Source organism: Solanum verrucosum, unplaced genomic scaffold (assembly GCF_900185275.1).
Source record: "Solanum verrucosum unplaced genomic scaffold, falcon-dt-bn FXZP01000198.1, whole genome shotgun sequence".
Lineage (NCBI taxonomy): Eukaryota > Viridiplantae > Streptophyta > Magnoliopsida > Solanales > Solanaceae > Solanum > Solanum verrucosum.
The window spans coordinates 2,056,297-2,081,631 of NW_026020173.1; the positions used below are offsets into that span (position 1 = coordinate 2,056,297).

General features: G+C 36.0%; 2 protein-coding genes across 2 annotated transcripts in view; both read left to right on the forward strand.

The window, feature by feature from the left end:
* Positions 1-25,335, forward strand: part of LOC125828795 (chloride channel protein CLC-c-like) — a 1,181,495-nt gene that overhangs the window by 24,230 nt on the left and 1,131,930 nt on the right. The gene's annotated exons all lie outside the window — the stretch shown is intronic.
* Positions 2,277-2,780, forward strand: LOC125828824 (uncharacterized). Its single transcript, XM_049508149.1, has one exon. The coding sequence runs from the start codon at positions 2,277-2,279 to the stop codon at positions 2,778-2,780; it is 504 nt and encodes a 167-aa protein (XP_049364106.1).

Here is a 25,335-nt window from a genome sequence, read left to right on the forward strand (position 1 = left end):
TGGTAAAAAATAAAATAAAAAATGAGGAAGATTGATTAGCAAACCAGTAAAGAAAAACAAAATAAAAGAAGAAGAAGAGAAACAGAATGTCCAAAAAAGAATTAAAATATTAAAATAAAGGATAAAGTAGAAGGAAATAGAAAAAAAAAAACGTAAAAAAAAAAAAAAAAAAAAAAAAAAAAAGAAATACGAAGAGACAGAATGAAAAATAAAATAAAATAAATAAAAATATAAATTAATAATACCAAAAAAAAATGTAAAAAAGGAAAAAAAAAGTAAGGAAAAAGACGTGCAAACAAAAAACAAAAAAAAAAGAAATTAAAAATAAAAAGGAAAAATCTTTCTAAAAATAGTCTTAATCTATTTAGAATTTCTTGCTAAAACTAATTACAAATCATATAAAATTTTATTTCTATTCTAAATCTAACTACAAAATACAATCCTAAAATACTCAAACTCAAAAAATCTCAATCCTACACAAATTCTAATTCCTAGCAATTAGATACCTACATATTTTCTATCCACAATAAAAAAAATACAAATACATGAAAAAAGGAGAAGAAAAGAAATTACAGGACATTTCAAGATTTGTAAATATCCATCTCTTAACTTTATTTTACTATTATGTTTAAATAAATTTATGTGATATCCATATTTTTAATTAATGAACATATATTAATAAAATAAAGTAGTCTTAAATAGGTTTAAAATAAATCAAAGAATGAGGGTAAATAACATTTTTATTAAGTTAATAATATAATATTCAAAAATTAATTTAAGTCATATATATAATCAATAAAGCGACCGTGCTAGAACCACGGGACTCGAGGGGTGCCTAACACCTTCCCCTTAGTAAATAGAATTCCTTACCCGAATTTCTAGTTCGCAGACCAATAAAAATAAAGAGTTAAAATTCCTTTCGATGAGGGGTTTAAATAATAAGGTGACTTGGAACACCAAAACTCAATTCCAAGTGGCGACTCTGAATAATAAAATAATCTCTTTTCAAAATGTCACTTTAGTTGGAAACACTTTTTTTCTTTCAAAACATACATTTAAATTTTGAGGAAAAATAAGGGGTGTGACAGATGACGACTCTGTTGGGGATAACCAGAATTCGAGCTGGTAAATATTGACTTGGGTATGAATTTATTCATTTATTTCTTCATTTATGTTTTGGATATTGTAATTGTTGGCTGAATGTGCTAATTGTTTGCTTTTTTACTATTTTAATATTATTTGAATTGCATTATAATTGTCTTCTCTCGCGCACCCTTTGAGTCTTCTATAATACCATTATGGGAATTGCAACTGCGCACCCCACTTCTGTCAAGATAGCCAGTGGATCTTCGGTCCATGGTGAAGGATTTTTAGTCACACATGTTTAGAATGGGGAGCACCCATGAACAAAGTCGGAAAGCGCTGTTACCGGTACGTTGCTACTCCCTAACTCGAGTTGTCCGCTCGTTTTACAGTCAGTCTAGATACCTTTCTCCACAAGTTCAACCTTAGTAGAACTGAAACCTTCAGACATGATATCCTTACTAGGTTCCGCTTTATTTGCATCATGTGCATTTAACTTAGCAAGACTCGGCATGGGGGCCGGGTTTGTCTAGGACAGGTACCTTTCTTGAGACCATCATGTACATTTTTGTGCTACTTGTTGCATCATGTGGAAGACTATAACAAATGTTGACCAAGTTTAGATAATTGACTAAAAGAAGAAATGTCTATTTTTACCTACTTTCAGCAAATGATTCGAGATAAACAAATTGAAAATAATATATATATATATATATATATATATATATATATATATATATATATATAACCCTCAATTGTATTCTCGCTTTTATCAAAACATCAAGTGTTTACAAAATAAAATAAAATAATAGTGCATGTACACATAAAATTTGTTTTATTATATATATATATATATATATATATATATATATATATATATGTATATGTATGTATGTCTTCAAATTTGTTTCAAATAGTGCATGTCCACCTTTTTTTATTTCTTTCTCTTCTTCATGATTCACTTGTCAAAATTATCTCTTTATCCGGTCATTCTCTCCGAAAAACAACCTAAGCTTCCCCTAAGAAAGGTCAACAAAAGTCGTTTCCAAAAGAATGACCACTTTAGGCATTCTGAGTCATTTTTCATATTTATTTTTTTCTTTTAACTACTCCGACAAATGATTTCGAATGATCAAAATTTCATAAGTTAAATTTGGTTTAAATCGCGAGTTTCTTTTCCTAATCAGGTAATCATGAGATCTATGAGATGTGATAAAAGACCAAGGGATGAAGCAGTCGAAATGGTCAATGATACCCCAAAGTTCATGATCACGGATAAAACCCCACTACTACTCATGGCTTGGTGGAACGATATGCATGAGTTTAGGCGAACTGAGATATTCAAACGTCTTGGTTTCCTCACAGATATCATGAGATTTAGTCCTGACAGAGATTTGATCGAGGCTTTGATCCCGTTTTGGGATTCTACAAGCAATGTGTTTCGCTTTAGCGATTTTGAGTTGACGTATACATTAGAGGAGTTGGGTGGTTTCATAGGGTTAGACAAAAATCTCCGAAGCAAAACACTCATAGCCCCAAGAAGCGTCAGCGGGAACAAATTTTTAGAACAAATGCACATCATCCATCCTCATAAGGAGTGTTTCGATAATGGGTTGGTTTCCTTGGAATTTCTATACTCAAGATATGGAAAGAAAGAAGGATTTTCATACTACGGGAAGCAACTTAAAAATGGGTAACACCTCCCTACCTGGGAAAAGTATAGACATGCGCGCCTCAAAAAAGTATAGTACTCGATTCCATTACATGCATCGGGGGCAATCGAAAAAGCCAGCATTTCTTGGAATACTGACTATAATGCTACCAATAATTGTACTAATCCAACCGCATATGTCTTTCTCCTACCAAAAGGAAAGAAAAAAGAAATAAGGATTTCCCCTTTGCTTTGACAATGGAATTCTTCCCCCGGTCCCCTTCAGAAAAAGGGAGAGATTTTTTGATATATTTATTGGATCCGTCGGGACTGACGGGGCTCGAACCCGCAGCTTCCGCCTTGACAGGGCGAAGCATTCATGGTGGCATTTTTGGGAACCATGGTTTTTCCAAGGAGAGATAAAAAAATCAGTATTTGTCTGTCGGGAATAGTCGTTGTTATGATGAAGAAAAAGAAATCCACTATCTTGCCAATGATGTTGGCTGACATTTATCGTGCTTTGACTAAATGTAGGGAAGGGGAAGACTTTTTGAAAGTTGTAGCATTCTATTGCAAATGTGGTTTCTGGAGCACTTGTATCGCCATCGTTTTGCGATTGATTTCAAATCTGAATGGACGAATTATATTTTGAGCCACCCAGACAGGATGAAGGAATTAGTAGACAAATTGCCAAAAGGTGCCAAAGCGTGGAGACATTATCTTCTTAAATTAACTGCATCTGATATTACATGGAACTATTATTGGCTCCCTGCGAGTAAGGTAATTGTTATGTCTTCCTATCGTCCATTCTTTGTTCTGACAGGCCTTCGAGGATTCCAACCATACATACCCCTTCGGGTGCTACGCCAACTAGGACAAAGACAAATCTTACCTAGGGCCGAGGATACACAGAGTTTCGTATGAGAGGTGTCGTCTGAAGATCGAGATCGAGCATCAAAAGCTCAAAAGATTTGGGGTGGTAGTCGAACTTTAAGCTCGAAAGCTATGGTAGACGATCGTGTTGAAGGAGAAGTAGACCCCTCATACCTCCATTGGTTCTTTGATCAACCCCCCCCCCCCTCAAAGTAATGCCCGAAGGATCAGCGCGAGAACTCAGAGATCGAGAAGAGGAAATTGAAGTCAGAATCAAGCAAGCTCGGCTCGAGGAGGAAAGAAATTACAGGTCTACTCTGGATATCCTCAGTAATGACCTAAAGAATGCTAGGGAAAAGTTGGCTCAACGTGATGTAATATTCAAAGAGAGAGCTAGGTTGATTCAGAAAAGGGCCGAAAAGGAACATAAATCCACCATTCGAACCTTACATAAGGATTTGGGCATTGTCACAGGCGCTATGGAGCAACAACATGAGGAGTATAAGAAATAAAAGACCCTCTTAATGCACACACAGGCTAGACTACAAAATCAGTTAAAAGCTTCGATGGGACGAGAAATAGACATAGCTAAGCATTTCACATCGTATCAAGTAGAAGTCGCGATCGAGAGAAATCAATGGATGGGGGAGCGTGAAAAACTTCATAATCAAATCGAAGAGCTTTAGGCACATGAAAAGGATTTCGCCCACACGGTTGGTACTACTCAAGAATGGTTGCAGAATTGTCACGAGAATATGGAGGAGGCCAAAGAACAAGTGCTTCAACTGACAGAGAGCTTGATTGATGTTTATGGTGGTTATCTACATTGGAGTGATGAGAGCCTGGGTCAACATGCGCGTGCACTGTCCCCACATCTGCCAAAAGCTTTGTTCAAAGTCTACTCTAGCCTAGGGGGCAATTGATGATCAAGAAATATTGGAGAAGGATTTTTTATTATTTCTTTTATTTTCATTTCGTCAAAGTTTATTTCAATCTTTAAGTACTTTGATGTTTTGGTAATTTATTTTAAGAACATTTTGATGTGAATGATGTCTTCACGTTAAGTTAAATAAATGTTGTGTTTTCTTTTTTAAATAACTCTCCTTCAGGAAATACGTAATGATCTGATTCATGTTCAATATGATACATAGGCAACCTTTGACAGGTTCGATCAAATTGCGTTCAAAATATTCAGATGAGTAAAGTATGGGACTAAAAGACATAAGCAAGTCGTCCAAAGCCGGGATGAAACATAAAAGTCTTCCAAAACTCATTGTAGAAATAGGAATAATTTAGGTGCATAACATACAACATGTGAATTAATATTGCAAAGTGTTGAATCCTAACAAATTTGTTTTTATATATAAGAGAGAAAGAGTTTAAAGGTGGTTGGTTTATGAAGAGAGCTGGCATCTCATCAATATAACATAAGATCAAAAGGGAAAGCAAAAATGACACACAAAGACGAAACAGAGTCGAGAAATGACGAAGTCCAAAATCAAATGGTTGCACAAGAATCAGTATCTGTAGAAGAGGTCAAAATGTTGAGACAACAGATGGCCGAAATTTATGAAGCTTGGATGAATGGGTAGGCTCCCCCATCTTCAATTCGGGAATACCTAAATGTGAATATGCCATTCCCCATTCAAGTCTCAACAAGTGACCCGGTTTATCCACCTGGATTTGGACCCTACGTTAACATATCTAATACTGCTGGAACTTTCTCGGTACACCAGTTGAATCCACCTATGATGACCAATCCACTCTTCATGCCAACTGTGCAAACTAATGCAATTCCTCAACCAACACTAGTACAAAAATCTAATGATGATCCTATACCTAAAGATCAATACGGCCAAGGTCAAGCCCCTAAATTGACTTTCAAAATTCCTGACTCTTACCACCACACTCATCAATACAGTTCCCCTGTCGAGGTTGAAAAAACCACTAAGGACGAGGAACATGAAGAAATTGCAAGAAAAATGAGGAGTTTGGAGCAAAACATAAGGAATATGCAAGGGCTGGGAGGACACAAAAGTGTCTCGTTCAAGGACTTATGCATGTTTCCAGATGTTCACTTGCCTATAGGGTTCAAAATCCCAAAGTTTGATAAGTATAATGGTCATGGCGACCCAGTGGCTCATTTGAAAAGATTTTGTAATCAGCTAAGGGGAACCGGAGGAAAAGAAGAACTTTTTATGGCTTACTTTGGAGAAAGTCTAACGGATGTAGCCTCAGAATGGTTTATCGATCAAGATATTTCTCGATGGCATGTCTGGGATGACATGGTGCAAGATTTTGTCCAACAATAACAATACAATATCGATATCGTTCTGGATCGCAATTCCCTAGCTAATATGAAGAAAAAACCATCTGAAAGATTTAGGGAATATGCCATAAGATGGAGGGAGCAGGCGGCTAGAGTCAAACCGCCGATGAAAGACTATGAATTGATTGATGTTTTTCTCCAGGCACAAGAACCTGACTATTTTCATTACCTTCTCACTGCAATGGGAAAACCTTTCGCCGAAGCAATTAAGATCGGAGAAATGGTAGAGAACGGCATAAAATCGGGTAAAATTGTAAGCCAGACAGCCATTAGAGCTACCACGCAAGCAATACAGAGCGGGTCAGGTAATTTTGTAAATTGAAAAAAGAAAGAGGAAGGGTCCATGATGACGTCTGGATCGAGAGGTGTTCAAATGGGCATGAACCACCCTTATGTTCAAGTCCAACAAGAACAATCTAATTCTCCTCAACATTATTACCCATCCCAATACACAGTTCTCAACACTTAAGCATATGTCCTACCTCCTCAGCACCAACAATGGTGGGCACCTGCCCCATATGGTTCTCGCTCCCAACAACAACATTTTCAGGCACCCCATAATCCACGTCCCCAGACGGATTATACAAGAGAACAAGGTTGAAAATAAAACTTTACCCCAATTGGAGAGTCATATACGAGTTTGTTGCAGAAATTAGTACAATTGAGATTGGTTGAACCTGTCAATCACTATTTTGTCAATCCGAATGCAAGAGGCTTTGATCCAACTGTTATATGTGAGTATCACGCTAATACTCCAGGTCATAGCACAGAGAATTGTTGGACTCTAAAAAGAGTCATTGAGAAGTTAATTGAGGATAAGGTAATTGAGATACGCAATGAGGAGGCGCCAAATGTCCCCAATAACCCACTCCCTGCTCACAATAAGGAGCATGTTGTGGGGATGGTAGACATTTATGAAGATTGTGAGCAAACTTGTAGAAAAAAAAATGAAAAGCAGGGATTCAAAAGAAGAGTCGAGTATGGTTTTAGAACCCATACAAAAGGCACCGATAATTGTGAATGGTGCAAGTTCAAATTTTGGAGACTCGAGAAAACTAGTGTTGTATGTCCCTGGAGCTGTAAAAAGAAGAGAAGTACAATTGAATGGACCAAAATTATACATTCCTGGTAAGCTTCGAACATTTGGTCAAAATCAAGAAAGTGTGAAAGAGCCAGTTGTGATACAAATTGCAACACAACTTCCGATGACAAACACCAAGACCGTTCCATGGAACTACAACAAAAGTCATTGTTACCCACAAGGGAAAGGAGATTGTTGAAGAAACAAATGAAACAAAAGGATTAAATCGTTCTGGGAGGTGTTATGCTCCAGAAGAATTAAGAAGAGACAAACAAGCCAAAGAAAATCAGTTGCCGATTAAAAAACCTGTCACTGAGGAGGAGGCTGAAGAGTTCCTGAAAAAGATGAAAGCTCAAGATTATTTTGTTATTGATCAGTTGAGGAAAACACCCGCTCAAATATCCTTGTTGTCATTACTCATACATTCTAAAGAGCATCGTGAAGTTTTGACCAGAATCTTGAATGAGGCACATATCTCAGAAAGTATCACGGTGGGTCACTTGGGAAAAGATTGCCAAACCGAATATTTGAGGTAAATAGAATCACTTTCATTGATGATGAATTGCCTTTGGAAGGATCTGGGCATAATAAGGCACTACATTTAACCGTCAAATGAGAGGGTCATGGTCGATGGAGGATCGGGTGTAGACATATGCCCTCTTTCTACTCTACAAAGGTTGAAACTCAACACGAATAGAATTCGTACTAACGATGTCTGTGTGCGTGCATTTGATGGCGCAAAACGGGACACTTTTGGTGAAATATACTTAATTGTTACAATTGGATCAGTGGAGTTTGGAATCACTTTCCAAGTAATAGACATGGACACTTCTTACAATCTACTTTTGGGTAGGCCATGGATCCACCTAGCTAGAGCTGTGCCGTCTACTCTGCACCAAGTGGTCAAGTTTGAGCATGATAAGCTGGAAATCATTGTCCATGGTGAAGAATCTCCCAATCACCCGAGATTCCGTCAATACCATGCATTGAGGCCAAAAGAGTTGTGAATCCCTCAACTATCAGGTTTTGAGATTATAACAGTCCAATCAGTTTTCGTAGGAAACCTAAACCACAACCTCATCTATCATCTGCTTCACATGTGTCCCAGATGGTACAAACGGCTGGAACCGGAAAGGACTAGGTTGTGCTTTGCAAGGAATTGTAGATCCCATCAATCCATGATAATCAAGAGACATTCGTTGGGTTTCAATCCAACTAATTTGATTAGAAAATGGGCAAAAATCGTAAAAGAAATTTGGAATTTGTGAAGCCAATCCCTCTAATGCCTCAATCTTTCGTTAAATCTCGAGTGAACCGAGTCCAGACTTCTCTGTCAGAATGATGTGATGAAATATCAATATCAAGGAAATGTTTTATGACGTAAAATGACTCAGATGGTGAAGGCACTAGTCACAGTGGATGTGCAATTCATCGGCCGGAATGTCAGCTCAACAACTGGGAAGCCACTCCTCTCCCTACAAGGAGGAGTCTTTACTTAATGTCGACTTTAATAATATGACATGCATGCGAGTTTACAGTTAGATCCTAAAAAGTTGTCTGATCTCGAACAATGAATCCAAAGTTTGACGAATATGATGAAGATGAAGCTTACGAAGAAATAAAAAAGATGGATCAATTTGAAAATAAGCCTAAACCTAATTTAAGTGAAAACTGAGGCGGTTAATTTAGGAACTCCTGAAGAAGTGAGAGAAATTAAAGATAAAGTATTCATATTGATCAGAACATTCGAGACGACATAATTCAAGTTTATTTGAATACAAAACGTCTTCGCGTGGTCCTACGATGACATGCCGGGTTTAAGTGCTGATTTAGTAGTTCACAAACTTCCAATACATCTTGTTTTTCCACCTGTCCAGCAAAAGCAGAGAAAGTTTAAGACAGACATGAGCGATAAAATTAAAAGGAAATCATGAAGCAATTGGACTGCAAATGTGATCAGAGTTGTCCAATACAACCTGTTGGCTAATGTTGTGCCAGTACCAAAGAAAGATGGAAAGATCAGAGTTGTGTTGATTACATAGAATTTAAACAAAGCAAGTCCAAAGGACAATTTTCCATTACCCAATATTCACATCCTGGTTGATAATTGTGCTAAACACGAGATTCAATCTTTTGTGGACTGTTACGCCGGATATCACCAAATTCTCAGGATGAAGAAGATGCAGAAAAAATGCTTTCACCACCCCATGTACATATTGTTATAGAGTCATGCCATTCGGTCTGAAGAACAACAACCTACATGAGAGCTATGACTACCATATTCCATGACATGATGCATAAAGAAGTTGAGGTATATGTCGATGATCATCATAAATCTAAACGCAAGTCGACCATGTGCGTGATCTAAGAAAATTCTTTGAAAGATTGAGAAAGTACAACCTCAAGCTTAATCCAGCTAAATGTGCATTTGGAGTGCCATCTGGCAAACTTTTGGTTTTATAGTTAGTCGAAGAGTATGATTGGACCCGTCTAAGATAAACCATTCGAGAATTGCCACCTCCAAAAACCAAAACTGAAGTCATGAGTTTTTTGGAAGTTTAAACTATATCAGCAGTTCATTGCTCAACTCACCCCACATGTGAGCCGATATTCAAGTTGTTGAAAAAGGACCTGCTATCAAATGGACAAGGAGTCAGGAGGCTTTGACAAAATTAAGGAATATTAGCAACCCTCCGGTATTGGTCCCACCAGAGTCTGATAGGCCGTTATTCTTATATCTTTTAGTGATGGATAATTCATTGGTTGCGTTTTAGACAACATACATTACGGGAAAAAAGGAACAAGCCATTTATTATTGAGCAAAAAGTTCACAAGCTATGGCAAAGTACACTCTGTTAGAAAAGACTTGTTGTGCTTTGACTTGGGTTGCCCAAAAAATTGAAACACTATCTTTTGTCATACACGACCTATCTTATATCTCGAATGGATCCTTTGAAATATATTTTTCAAAAATCCATGCCAACAGGTAGGTTGGCAAAATGGCAGATTTTGCTTACGGAATTTGATATTATTTATGTCACTCGGATCGCCATGAAAGCACAAGCGTTGGCCGATCATTTAGCAGAGAATCCGGTCGATGAATACGAGCCCCTAAGGACATACTTCCCTGATGAAGAAATCAACTCTATTGAGGAAGAAATTCCTAATGATGGTCATGTGTGGAAATTATATTTTGATGGGGCTATTAACAAAAATGGAGTAGGAATTGGGGCAGTTCTTATCTCACCAAACGAATGTCATTATCCTGCCACAGCACGACTTTGATTCTTTTCTACCAACAACACAACAGAATACAAAGCTTGCATCATTTGAATATGGCAATAAATCTGGATGTGCAGAGTTTTGGTAGGGGATTCCGATTTGCTCATTCGACAAGCACGAGGCGAATGGGAGACTCGAGACATTAAACTCATGCCGTACAAACAATGTTTAGAAACCTCATCAAAAAGATTCAAGTCCATTGAATTCAGGTACATTCCCAGGTTTCACAATGAGTTTAGCTGATGCTTTGGCCACCCTAGCCTCGATGCTTCCATACCCGGGTAATACCTATATTGACCCGTTGAAATCCAAGTTAGGGATCAACATGGTTATTGCAATATAATGAAGTAGAGCCAGACGGTGAGCCCTAGTATCACGACATTAAACGTTTTTTAAAAGCTAAAGAATATCCAATACATGCGATAGAGATAAAAAAAGAACTATTAGGCGACTCGCCAATGGGTTCTTCTTGAGTGGCGATATCTTATATAAAAGGACTCCAGATTTGAATCTATTGCGATGTGTGAATATTCAAGAAGCAGAAACAATTATGAATGAGGTGCATTCAGGGGTTTGTGGCCCTCACATGAACGGTTATGTTCTAGCAAAAAAGATTATCCGGGCAGGGTACTATTGGTTGACCATGAGCGAGATTGCTTTCGATTTGTACGCAGGTGCCATCAGTGCCAAATTCATAGCGACTTGATTCACTCACCTCCTTTAGAGTTGCACCCTATGTCTGCTCCGTGGCCTTTTGTGGCTTGGGGAATGGACGTTATTGGGCCGATTGAGCCGAAAGCATCTAATGGGCATCGGTTTATTTTAGTTGCATCGACTACTTTACCAAATGGGTGGAAGCTGTCACATTCAAATCAGTCACCAAGAAAGCAGTGGTGGACTTTGTTCATTCAAACATCATATGTCGTTTCGGCATACCAAAAATCATTATTACAGACAATGCAGCGAATCTCAACAGCCACCTGATGAAGGAAGTTTGCGAGCAATTTAAAATTGTTCATCGTCATTCAACCCCTTATCGACCCAAAGCAAATGGGGCTGTTGAAGCGGCAAATAAAAACATAAGAAGATTCTTAGGAGAATGGTGCAAGGATCTAGCAGTGGCATGAAAAACTACCATTTGCTCTCTTGGGATACACAACTATTCGTACGTCAGTCGGTGCAACTCCTTACTTATTGGTTTACGGAACTGAGGCTGTCATACCCGCAGAAGTTGAAATCCCTTCTCTTCGAATCATTGTCGAAGCAGAAATTGAGGACACGGAATGGGTTAAATCAAGGTTAGAACAATTAGCACTGATAGACGAAAAACGGTTGACATCAATTTGCTTTGGTCAATTATATCAGCAGAGGATGGCTCGAGCTTATAACAAGAAGGTACGCCCAAGAAATTTTGAAGTCGGTCAACTTGTTGTGAAACGCATCCTTCCCCATCAAGACGAGGCCAAAGGAAGTTTGCCCCAAATTGGCAAGGCCCTTATGTTATTAAACAAGTGCTATCAAAAGGAGCTTTGCAACTGGCAAATATGGAGAGGAAAGGCGATCGACACAATTGTTAACGCAGATTCGATCAAAAGATACTACGCCTAACACTGTTATGACACTCTCATGATTAACATTCTCAAGATGAGAGGATAAAAATGTATCCTCCTTTATTTCAAACACCACTTGTCTGGTGCAAAAAAAAAAAGAAAAAAAAAGAAAAAAAAGAAAAAAAAAAAAGTTTTATTGAACTACGTTCGACCTGATTCCTAAGAGGATACGTAGGCAGCCCTTCATTGGGGTTCGGTCTAATCACTGAATAAAACAATAATCATGTTCTTCAATTCTCCAAGGGCTGAGACATGACATTGTGACCTACGGTGTGTTACAAATAAAAAAAAAAAATAAAAAAATGAGAGAGTCTTATGAGTGAAAACCTTCACGGGCACCATAAGACGATAGTAAGTTGAGAGAAAGAGATAAGAATGTCTTATTGGTGGAAAACCATGAAGGGCACCATTGATCAAATGATGACATTCCGTCTTGGCATGAGCACACAATCAAGATAGAAGTCAGGCTATAGACTTAAAGGTACAACATTGTTTCATGAGATTCAGACAACTTAGAAGGATCAAACGTTCAGTCCAAATGCATGTCATGATTCATTAAGGTGGTCACGTACTTTCAGATAAGATTCTTTTCATTCCTTTTAAACATTTACTTATTTCTTCTTCTAAAGACATAACTTTTCTTTCATAACCCTTTCATTTGTGTCATTTGTACTTGTCTTCGGTATTCTTTGAGTCTCATTCAGCATAAACTCGCGTCAAGTGAGAAAATCATTAAAGTAGCGAAATTGACTACGGTATTTCCAGTTGAATGTTGGGGGCATGCACAACATTGACTAGGGCTGTGAACCAATCGAGAAAAAAATATATCAAAAAATTCGATACCATGTGAAAATCGATAAAGCAAGAAAGTTGCTTTGGAAAGGATGAACCCCACAACGTGCACAAAATGGAAATGGGTCAAAATGTTCATAAGAAGTGTTTCAAGAGAAGATAAGGACCGTCTCTAAAGCATCTTCAAGCTATTCGCTCGATCGTCAATATGATGATTCTTTCAACCAACACAGATTCAAAGTCAAACTCCACAAGATATTCGAAGTCACAAACCAACCACCGTTTAGAAAAACTAACAAAATATTCTTTGTTTTAAAATAGGTACAAAGAAAAATCGTGCAAGTATTCGCGAGAGTCAAACGCCACCAGGTAAGTTCTTGAATCCCTGTCTCTCCATAATATGCACCACAATAATAATGATACAATAAAAAAAAAGATTATTTTTCTTAATAAAATCTGGGGCATTTTATTTTATTTTTATTTTTGTTTGTTTCTTTTATGTTTGGAAAATGTACAAAAATAAAAATAAAATAAAATAAATCAAGTAAAAAAAAAAAAAATATATATATATATATATATAACCCCTATTTTATTTTTCATGTCTTCACAGGGCACGATAATCCCTGGTTGCATAAGGGCACAATAACCCCTATTTTTTTTTCATGTCTTCACAGGGTACAATAATCCCTGGTTGCATATAGGGCACAATAATCCTATTTTTATTTTTCATGTCTTCACAGGGCACAATAACCCCTGGTTGCATATAGGGCACAATAATCCCTATTTTATTTTTATGTCTTCACAGGGTACAATAATCCCTGGTTGCATATAGGGCACAATAATCCCTATTTTATTTTTATGTCTTCACAGGGTACAATAATCCCTGGTTGCATATAGGGCACAATAACCCCTATTTTATTTTTTTCATGTCTCCACAGGGCACAATAACCCCTGGTTGCATATAGGGTACAATAACCCCTATTTTATTTTTCATTTTCACAGGGCACAATAACCCCTTTCATATAGGGAACAATAACCCCTATTTTATTTTTCATGTCTTCACAGGGCACAATAACCCCTGGCATATAGGGCACAATAACCCTATTTTATTTTTCATGTCTTCACAGGGCACAATAACCCTGGTTGCATATAGGGCACAATAATCCCTATTTTATTTTTTCATGTCTTCACAGGGCACAATAACCCCTGGTTGCATATAGGGCACAATAACCCCTATTTATTTTATTTTTTCATGTCTTCACAGGGCACAATAACCCCTGGTTGCATATAGGGCACAATAACCCCTATTTTTTTTTTTCATGTCTTCACAAGGCACAATAACCCCTGGTTGCATATAGGGCACAATAACCCTATTTTTTCATGTCTTCACAGGGCACAATAATCCCTAGTTGCGTTAGGGCACAATAACTCCTATTTTTTCATGTCTTCATAGGGCACAATAATCCCTGGTTGCGTGTAGGCACAATAACTCCTATCTTATTTTTATGACTTCACAGGGCGTAATAACCTCTGGTTATATTGGGCACAAATCTCCCTTTATTTTAAAAAAGTATATTATTATTATGCCTAGTATAAACTTTTATAGCTTTCATCAATAACTCACAAAATTTTCCTAGTGCATACTGGGGCAAAAATTTTGTTTCGTTTGTTTGTTTTGTTTTATGGCGTGCAGATTTCTACCTAGTATACCAATTTGAAGTTCAAGAAAAATCCTTTTTTGATTAGAGAAACGAAGAATGTCAGATGTCAACGACATTTAGAGTCGCTTTCAACCCATGTAACGGCTCAACATATCATGAATCATCTTCTTGAGAAAACAAGCATTCAAGAATATCATGCGGAAGAGCGTCAACGACTCAAGTCAAATCATAAGTTTCAGATCATAAATTCAAATATCAAGATGAAAGTTCGGAATCGATGTACCTACCCAAAGAGGGTGAAGCGATAACCGAAGATTCAAAATGAAGACTCAGTACTAGTGGAGTAGATATGATCTTGTATCTTTCCCTCCTCTCCTATTGTATTTTTCCTTTTAATGTAACAGCTGGAGCTACGAACCGGAACCTCGACAAAACCTCACTCGACTACCTAAAATTATTCTCCTGTCCCTTCCTATATATGAACTACACCTGATTATTAACTCAGGATAGATAGTTTGTCCAAATTAGGGCGCAGTCAAACCTCTCCTCTTTTACTTATTTTCACATTTTTGGATAAATGTCTCGGTCAAAAAATTAGTCACAGTTCACGTCTTTGCATGAAAACTCTTCATGTTTCCAAGCAAAGAGGGCATACTGTGAACACCTAATTTTTGACCAAAACATAAAAATTTTACGCCCAATTTTAATACTTAAATATTATTATTTCAGTAGGGTTATATTTAAAATAAATTGAAAATTACAACAAATTATAAGCTCACTTTATGTTTAAAGTTTAATAAAGAAAGCTTTTGAATTTAACGTATTTTGTTTTAATCTTTCAAATTTATCTAGTCTAAAAAATAATAATAGTCGTATATATCATGGAAAAGTAGAAAAAAAAAATATAAAAATATAAACAGAACATACGTAAACTGAAAAAATAATAATAAAGAAAAAATGAAACAGAAAACGTAAGATGATTAAAAACAATAAAATAAAATAAACAACAAGAAAAAGAAGAAGAAGAAGACGAGAAACAGAGTGTCCAAAAAAGAATAAAAAAAAATATATAAAAAAAAATAAAATAAATATAAGGATAAAGTAGAAAAAAAAAACGTAAAAAAAATAAATATAATACAAAGAGACAAAACAAATTTTTTTTTTAAAAAAATAAAAAAATTGATAAAACCAAAACGTAAAGAAAAAAAAAAAGTAAGGAAAACAAAAATTAAAAATCAAGAAGGAAAAAATCTTTCTAAAACATAGTCCTAATCTATTTAGAATTTTTTGCTAAACTAATTCCAGATCACATAAAATTTTATTTCTATTTTTAAATCTAACTAAAAAAAAATACAATCCTAAAATACTCAAACTCAAAAAAAAATCTCAATCCTACACAAATTCTAATTCCTAGCAATTAGATACCTATATGTTTTCTATCCACAAATAAAAAAATAAAAAAATACAAATACATGAAAAAGAAAAGGAGAAGAAAAGAAATTACAAGACAAATCAAGATTTGTAAATATCCATCTATTAACTTTACTTTATTATGTTTGAATAAATTTATGTGATATACATTCTTTTTTAATTAACAAAAATATATTAATATAATATGAATAGGTTTAAAATAAACCAAATAATGAGGTAAATAACTTTTATTGTTAAGTTAATAATACAATATCTGAAAATTAATTTAAGTCATATATAGTCAATGAAGCGACCGTGCTAGAACCACGGGACTCGAGGGGTGCCTAATACCTTCCCCTTGGTCAACAGAATTCCTTACCCGATCTTTATTCTCGCAGACCAATAAAAACAAAGAGTCAAATTTCCTTTTGATTAGGGGTTTAAATAATAAGGTGACTTAGAACATCAAAACTCAATTCCAAGTGGCGACTCTGAATAATAAAATAATCCCTTTTCAAAAATGTCACTTTAATTGGAGAAACTCTTTTTCTTTCAAAACTTAAATTGAATTAATTTTGAGGAAAAAAAAAGGGGTGTGACACGTGGTAAGCTGGCCGCTACAACGGCCCAACTCCAAGGGGCTCCTACCGTCAAAGAGATGCCCTGGCCACTTAAGTGGCTACCGCAAAAGAGGTCAGCTGGCCGTTAAAGTGGTCTGCGCTCCTTGAGGCCCTTCCTTTAAAGAGGCATCCAGACAGCTTAAGCAGCTACCGCTAAAGTAGTAAAGGGCCGCTAAAGCGTCGCACCAGCAACTGCTATTGGAGCAAAATGCCCTAAGCTTTGAATGGACCCTTGAGATTCATCTGGGGTCCATTGAATGCAAATTGAGAATGCTACCCTATCTGGACCGACATTTTCGACTCAACAAAATCGACGAAACAACCAACAGAAGTCATCTCAGTAGAATGTTGACTCAGGCCAACATTTACAAGGCAAACAACAACAAAACACCAAACGTCACAAAGTCATCCAGATTGCCTCAGGATCCGAACCAAAGGTCATTCAAGACTAAACTCAGCATTCTAAGAGCTAATCGAGCTGACATAATTCTCATATGAGCATTTATAAAGAATGTTGACCGAAGTCAAAACTTTGGCCAAATTTCAAAACAAAAATGCCTAACAGCTAAAACTCGCACTGAAAGCCTCAGGACCCAAATCAACCATGCTACTACCAAAAGACCCCTTCTGGAGATAATGGAACCAACGTAAATCTCATCTGGCACCTGACTCTCATGTTTCCTAAAGTCAATTCCTTCACTTAACAAACTTCCAAAAAGACAAAAACTCACACCAAACTCTCTCAACCGTCTTGGGAAGTGTGCCACCCATCCCAACACTACAAAATACCACAAAGAAGCCATAGAGAGGGGAAGAATAGTAAATACAAACATAGACATGTAAATGACCACGAGGGTCATTACATTTACCTTTGTGTGCCAAACTCAGGCCAGTCGTAACCAAAAAGACGATAAAAAATGGTGGATAAGATTATCACCACATTCCAGGTGCTCGGTCCAAGTAACCTAAAATATTTTATCAATTTTATATATAAATTTTATACAACGCCTAGATAGAAAAATATTGTTCTACAGAGAAGAGGAAAGAATGCGCAAGCCAAAATATTCAGCTGTTTTATTCAGTCGCATCATGGAAATAAATAGATGAAAGAATCTTATTCTACCTTAAATACATAACTAAATTTCAGAAATAAAAGAAACAACAACAGTAAATAGCTCAATACTTCAACAAAAAAATATGAACATGCACAAAATATTGACCTAATTATCAATTAAAATAAAATGACCATTTCTGAAGACAACTTAAAAAAACTCAACCACCAAATCAAGGACTAATTTCCCAGGATATATTTTAAGACACAACCTTCTAGTGATATTTCCACTTTGGGCCTAGGCCCGCATGACTTGGCATGAGACAGAACATTTGAGCAATTTTAATATTATATAAAATTGTCTCTCACTCTAATTAGCCTTAATGGTCATTCTCCCTTGGTGAAAAAATGAAGTAAAATACGTTGGAGTAATTGCAAGTGGCCATCTTTTGGCAGGATGTATAATGGTCTTATGACCATAACTTCCTTATTTAAACCTCATTATTCTCTAATACATTATTTTACTCTTTATTCTATCGTACATGTAACCTATAGTTCATCGTTCATCCCTATAAATAGTGATGGTCTTCTTTTGGATTGAGTACAAGGAAGAGTTATAAAATTAAGAGATGCACAAGAAAATATAGAGTGAAAAAGATGAGCAATATTGTATTGTGTTTATATTAGTGTAGTGAAAGAGAGAGTTGAGACATAGAAAAATATTCAAGTCTTCAACTATATTCACTATACAAGAGAGGATAATTATATGTCGAAGAAGGTGTTCTTTTTGGAGCTTTGGACTGTTCAAACTAATCTAGAGTTGTTTGAGTTGTATGACGTTGTTGCTGTTGTATCCTGGAGGGGACAAGTCAAGGGTGATACTGCTGGATTGGTGTAGATTATGCCGTAGTGGATTTTGAGATATTCGTGCTTCAACCTAAATTTGTTTATTCATTCTTGTCATTTTATTTTCAATTTTAATATTTTGTATTTGTGGTATATATTACAACAACAATTTTAAGGAGATTTATGCTTTTGTTATAGTTTGAAAAAGTGTGGATATCAAGATAGAGATCTCAACATAATTCCGCTCAACGTCTCTCTCTTCAAGAGATGGAAGAGAAGAGGTGTATGGTAAAATATTTTCTACTTGCTCAATTCAAGTGGAGAAAAGGTACAAGAAAAAAAACTTTTTTTACCTAATATTTTTCATGAATAAAGTGATACTATATTTCATGAAAAATATATATTTAAATTCTTAAAATAGCGGTGGTTCATGAAATGAGGAAAAAGTCATTGTGAAAAAAAAATGATTTTTGCATCTTTGAGAAATTCTCTAAAAGGTGTTACAAGTGCATATATTTATTATGGAATAAATCACATGTTGTTATTTGGCTATAATGAGATGATTTTTGGATCTGACATGAGAGTTATAAATAAATGGGAAAAGGGTCTCCAAAATATTTCAACTTTGGCCGAAATTGCTGTTACGATACCAAACTTTATGAAGGACCTTTTACACCTGCACTATTTAATAGTGTATTTTAAATGTATATATGTGTCCACGTGGACACATTACTATTTAAAATGATGCACTATTTATGATGTCCACGCAGACACATATATACCTTTAAATACACTATTAAATAGTATAGGGGGGTAAAAGGTCCTTTTCAAAGTTTGGTACTGTAACAACAATTCGATCAAAGTTGGAGTATTTTTCAGACCCTTTTCCCTAAATAAATTATAAAAAACTTTTGAGTATTCATTTAACATGAAATGTTTTAGGTGAGATAAGCTTCATTCGGAATGAAAAAATACCATAAAACATGTCATGAAATTTTCCTTGTCAAGTCACATAATGTCGTAATTACAAAATACAATCTTATTGGTTGTGGGAGTCTTGCAATTGCTTTTGATTCAATTGTGAAAATTTTGTGACAAATAAAGAAGGAGTTTGCTAGCTTAATAAAAAAAATATGAGATATGTGATTAATTGCACTTTATATGATGTTGTGTACAACAATATAGCATCTACAAGCAAATCAGGTAAGTTTACTTGGTACAAAATTTGGTGATATTATGATAACTTAAAAGTTTTGTTGGTGCAGATGATAAACTCGGTGTTGTTTGATGGAAGTAACAAAAGCAAATCATGTTGGTTTCTAACTCTACTTTGGAGGTTGAAGTAAAAAAATATAAAGCTTTAATAAGTGAAAATGTGAATTGATTTTATTATATCAAACACTTTATTTTGAAAAATTATTTTTTCTGATTTTGATTAATTGTGATAGCACCAATCTATATATAATAATAAAGCTGAATATGAAACGGTGATGTGACGCTCTCTATGAACTTCAATCCTATTTATCTTTTTTTGTGATTTTTTGACCTTTTTTATAGTTATAAAATAGGGATAATGGTTTGAAAAATACTCCAACTTTGGCTGATATTGCTAGACAATCCACTCGTTTATATATATATATTAAAGTTGGATATAAGATAGATGATGTGCACCTCTAAAAAGTAGGATTCTTATTTATCTTTTTTCTCATTTTTTGAGCTTTTTCTTATATTTTAAAATTCATGTGATATTTGAAAAAACTCAAAAATATCTCATTTAATAAAGGATGAAACTGCCGTGTTAAGAGAATTAAAATGGACAATTATGCTGCTGTCACACCCCAAAACCGGATGTGATGGCACGTGTCCAAACCCCACCGGACACGTCAGCCTAACACCCAAAAACCCGACGATACGGAATTAATAAAACAAGAATAAGATAGAAAGATAAGCGGAAGTCTTTAAATAAACTCAACATAACCCCAGAATTGGTTGTCACATGTACAAACCTCTAATACAATCTGAATAAAATATACAAGTCTCATAGTAAAGTTCTAGAATAGAACAAAACAATAAATATAGATAACTCGAGGGCACGTCTGGAATGAACCGCTACCTCTCAAGTAAGTCTGGAAGCTCTAATCTGAAGACGAGTAATAAGTCGGATCTGATAGAGCTGTCAACCTACACAACTGTGTAGAAGCAAGGGTGAGTACCAAAAGCAACAGGTACTCGCAAGTAACACTAAACTAAGCTAAACTAGCAGCTACAAACAACTCCTTTCAATCCCAACCGAACCACCGAAACTTCATTCTAACAGCGAACCAACAACCTATACTACACAATCATAATCAACAGATATATCCAACAGTGTCTCAACATCAACCTCATATCCTCATGTAAGAGCAAATAGATCATATATCACATGAAGAGGGGCAAATAGGTAAAATCCACACACCACAGACAAAGATGAAGTCAAATGCGATGCAAATGCAATAATGATGTCATGTAGTCGTGATGCATGTCTGTCCTAAGATACACATTGTTGACGTAATCAGACCGCGCTGAATACTCAAATCAGAACCCATGGGGGCCACACATGGACCATGTATCACCGCCGGAACCAGATCCCATCGGCATCCAAATCGCTAGCCGGAGCTAGTCCATCTCATATATCTCTAGCCGGAGCTAGTCTCAACTGTGTCTCATATCCATCCATCCTCATATCAGTGTCTCAGAACTCATGCAACAGATAGTTCACACATGGGATGAATAATGAATATGCACATGTCATCAATCACAATCATATCACGATCACATCATAGTATTACACATTATCTGTCTCAATCACAACCATATCACGACCACATCATAGTATTACACATCGTCTGTCTCAATCACAACCATATCACGACCACATCATAGTATTACACATCATCTGTCTCAACATCAATGTCTGTATCAATCATAGCCTACTCATGCTCTTCTATCCCCTCAATATCAGTTATCACATGACTTATTCAACAAATTCAAGTCACATATAACACACTTAGCTCGTTTTATTCCCCATCTTTCATTTACAACAATTTCAATCAACAAATAAAACTCATCCTCAATCCCCATTACTCCCCAACACAATTAGGAAAGTAGTCATGTGTAGTCTAAGAGTTTAACAAAGTTTAGAAGTCACTTGCCTCAAAACACTTCAACTAGTAACTCAAATTTGAGTTTTACCCTTCCGAGCACGCTCCAAATCACCACAATCTATTCATAAATGGAATCCACAATCAATACGAATCTAACAACACCAATATCGTGAAATTTGGAGAAAAAGGGTAAAATGGTCAAAAAATCTCGTTCCGAAAATATTCTCGAAATCTGGAAATTTTTAGTGAAAAATGTTCCCCAAGAAATTTAGAATCCAATAGTGAAAACCGTTTCGAAAAAGGAGTTGAAATGAGTTCACAAACTCAAATTTTCTATTAAATTCGGATTAGGCAAAAACCCCAAATTTTACAGTTGAGATCTCAAATTTTGATGTTAAAATCCATAAATAATCGATGGAAATCAAATATAAGTTGGAAATAACTTACCCAATGAATTCCTTGCGAAAACCCACTTGAAATCACCTATTTTCGAGCTCTCAAAGTCTAAAAATGGAGAAATGGGTATTTTTCAAGTTGGGGGAAAATGGCTACTGTTTTTGACTTAAAAAGGACTGCTATGCAGCTGAAACACAACAATAACACCAAAGTTTAAGTCCCCGTTGGACCCTCGGATTCGTTCGGAATCTCGTGCACACAAACTAAATATGTACCCCCACTAAATTCGACGTTCCGGACTCAATGGAACCGTCGGAATTTGAATTCGAGGACTCCTTGACCCGAAATTCAATAAGATGCAAGAAACTAGTTTAACGCCAAAAAAATTCGAAACTCAAACGGAGCGTCTAAAAATTCAACCAAGACTCATTCTAGACTTAGAATCGCCTCCCGAAACCAACGGTACTCTCGGAATTTCAATCTGAGCCTCGGAACCTCATATGTTGACCAAAGTCAACTCTTTATCAAAATTTCACAACTTTAGCAACTTAGGACCTCAATTCTTCGTTTCAACTCCGTAACTTCACACAGACCCGTTTCGACATTCTAAAACTGCCGGATCGACGGAAATCCGATCCGAGTCCCGAAACTCCAAATGACTCGAAAAAGCACTTTTAACCAACTTTAACTCATAAAAACTCAACTTCTCAAAAACTCAACTTTTTATCAACTTTTCCTCAAACCAACTTTACAACCACAAGACATAGGACTCGGGGCAACTACCGAAAGGGCAAAATAGTCATTTCCACGAAAAATCACCAAAATGACCTTTCGGGTCATTACAGCTGCCGTGTTAACAGGGAATTAAATGGACAATTATGCTTGATTATTCTTATTATTGGCTTTGCTCATTCCTATTCCTAACTAATATTACTCTCTTCTCATGTCTTTTTGTGTAATTTTAAGTATGATATTGTTTCCATATAAATTTGAACATAGTTGGGTAAGTATTATTAATACAGTTTTTATAATTATTCATTTTCAAGGAAGAATTGAGTGAATATTGAGTTATAATTTTCTTCTAATTTGATAGTGAACGTTTTATCAAGAACTTAAATTCTTCAATCTTCACTCAATTTGTTTGCTCCGTCTAAGTCATTTTAAAGTGTGATAAAGATCAAACAAGGAAATGAATAAAGAAATAAAGGATATGTGGATTAATACTCAAGCTATTGAAATTATGGGCAATAAGGGACTAAAACCCTCACCTCCCAATTGACTTCAACAACCTAACTTCAACCCAAGGAAGGATAATCAAATGAAACCAAGAATCAAAAAGTGGTAACACTTTGATTAATCAAACCCAATAAGTTAACTAGCAATCCTAAGAGTTCACCCTAATTACTCACTAATTACTCACTAAGAAGATACTACAATCTGAGAGTCAATATTCAATATAGTCTAAGTCTTCCGAAATGAAAAGACTAATACTTATACTAAAGAAATAAGAAGACACTTCTTTGACAATTTTACCCTTAATGAGATAAGGGCCTTGTTTGGTTGTCTTCTTTTATGAATTCTTGAATTCATGAAATGACCATTTGTGTAACACCCCATGTTTTAGTTAGTTGAACTAGTGAGTTCTAGAGCCTTTGGGGTGAGGTTTGGAGTGTCGTTTAAGGGTTAAAAACAAATAAATGGCTCCCATACTTAGAATATCAGGATTAGGGGTTAAACGTCCGGGTACGACTCCCCAAGGACCACCCAAGGGGTCCTTGAGGGGGAACCCCAAAAACAGTCCCCCAAAATTGTCAAAAGTGTGATTCACGGTTGCAAACCACGCTCAGTAGACTAAGCTACGCCCCGTGGTTCATGGTCGTGGATCAGGCCTGAGTTGGCCTGCAATTTTTGAGTCTCTGACCCAAACCACTAGACCAATCCACACCTCTTAGACCAATCCACGGTCCGTGGATGGTCAAGTCGTAAGTGCTGCCAGTTTTTCAGTTTTAGTTTTTAAGTTAGTATTTAGGGTTAGTTTAGTAATTAGTTTAGGGGCTAGGAGGGGCAATTAGTTAGTTAATTTATCTCCTATAAATAGTTAATAGACCCTAAACTAATCACTTTAATTCATTCATCTAAAGACCCCCAAATTACTCCCTTATAAATCCCCTATCTAGAAGAAGAAGAAGAAAGGAAGTGTGGCAGCAGCTTAGGGAGATTTTCACCATTGATTCAAGGCTTTTTTGGGGCTTTGATTGAAGGTATGTGAAGCTTATTCATCCATGGGTTCTTCCACCCATGGACCCCCCTTAGAAATCCCCCAATTGTGAACTCAAAAACCCAATTCTAGCTAGGGTTGTGATTGCATTGTGGGTAGGGCTTGGGTGTGATTCCAATCTAGTGGATATCACCCAATTATGATTGAATTGTATTTGTTTAATGATATTATGATGAATTCATGTGATTTCTATGATGAACCCTAATCTAAATTGATGAATGTGATTATTGTGGGTTGATACCATTAGAGGAAAAATTGAAGGTTCTAAAGTGATCTTCCTATTTCAATGTCTTGAATACTAATTGATCATAGTTAGGATCATCTAATCATGAATTGAACTAGATTTAATTGAATAGGAATGATCTTGACTTGTAAAGTTGGAATTGAACCTTTATGATCAAGTATACTAGAATCATCTTCTAAGGAACAATGTGATTGAATAGCTTGTAATTTAACATGGATCATGATAGAATGAAGTTAAGCTTGAAAGTAGGGCTTGTAGCCATCATTGTTAGGGCTTTGGGGTAAATATAATATGATGTGATCTTGTGGGTAATTCTCTTCCTCTTATACACTTAGACATGAATATGCTAGGAGATTCAAGTTCTCTCACATAGAAGGATTCTAGTTGACCTACTAACCTAAAATGAATCAAAGAATGTTAGACTAGATAGCTTGAAGTGTGATATATGATCCCTTCATGTATAGCCTGACTTAGTAGGATAAGACCAAGGTTGATAGCTTAGGATGAGGAGCAATTCTCTCCTAAGGGATAACTTGACTTAGCATTGTAGTATGCATCTCATGGTAGCATGAGTTAGTAGTAGTCATGGTAGCCTAGGATTGAGGATTTATACTCTCCTATGGGTAGGCTTAAACTAGCATTGTTAGGATGCATTCATGGTAGCTTGACTTGGTTTGCGAAGACCATTTCATGGTAGCTTTGGGATAGAGGACTTAGACTCTCCTAAGGTAGCTTGACTTGCATTGTAAGATGCATTTCAAGGATAGCTTGAGTTAGGATTAGTCATGGTAGCTTAGGGTTGAGAATCACACTCCCCTATGGATAGCTTGAATTTGTGACCTAGTACACTTGTAAGGGTAGCATGACTTAGTTGTTTAGGACTATTTCATGGTAGCTAGGATAGACACTTGTACCTTTCCTAGAGTAGCTTGGACTTGCATGTTAGTGTGTATTTCCAAGGTAGTTAGCTTAGCTTAACCTAGTT

Bases quoted from the DNA above. Each gene is read 5' to 3' on its own strand.
- LOC125828824 (XM_049508149.1), top strand. From the start codon at position 2,277: ATGAGATCTATGAGATGTGATAAAAGACCAAGGGATGAAGCAGTCGAA.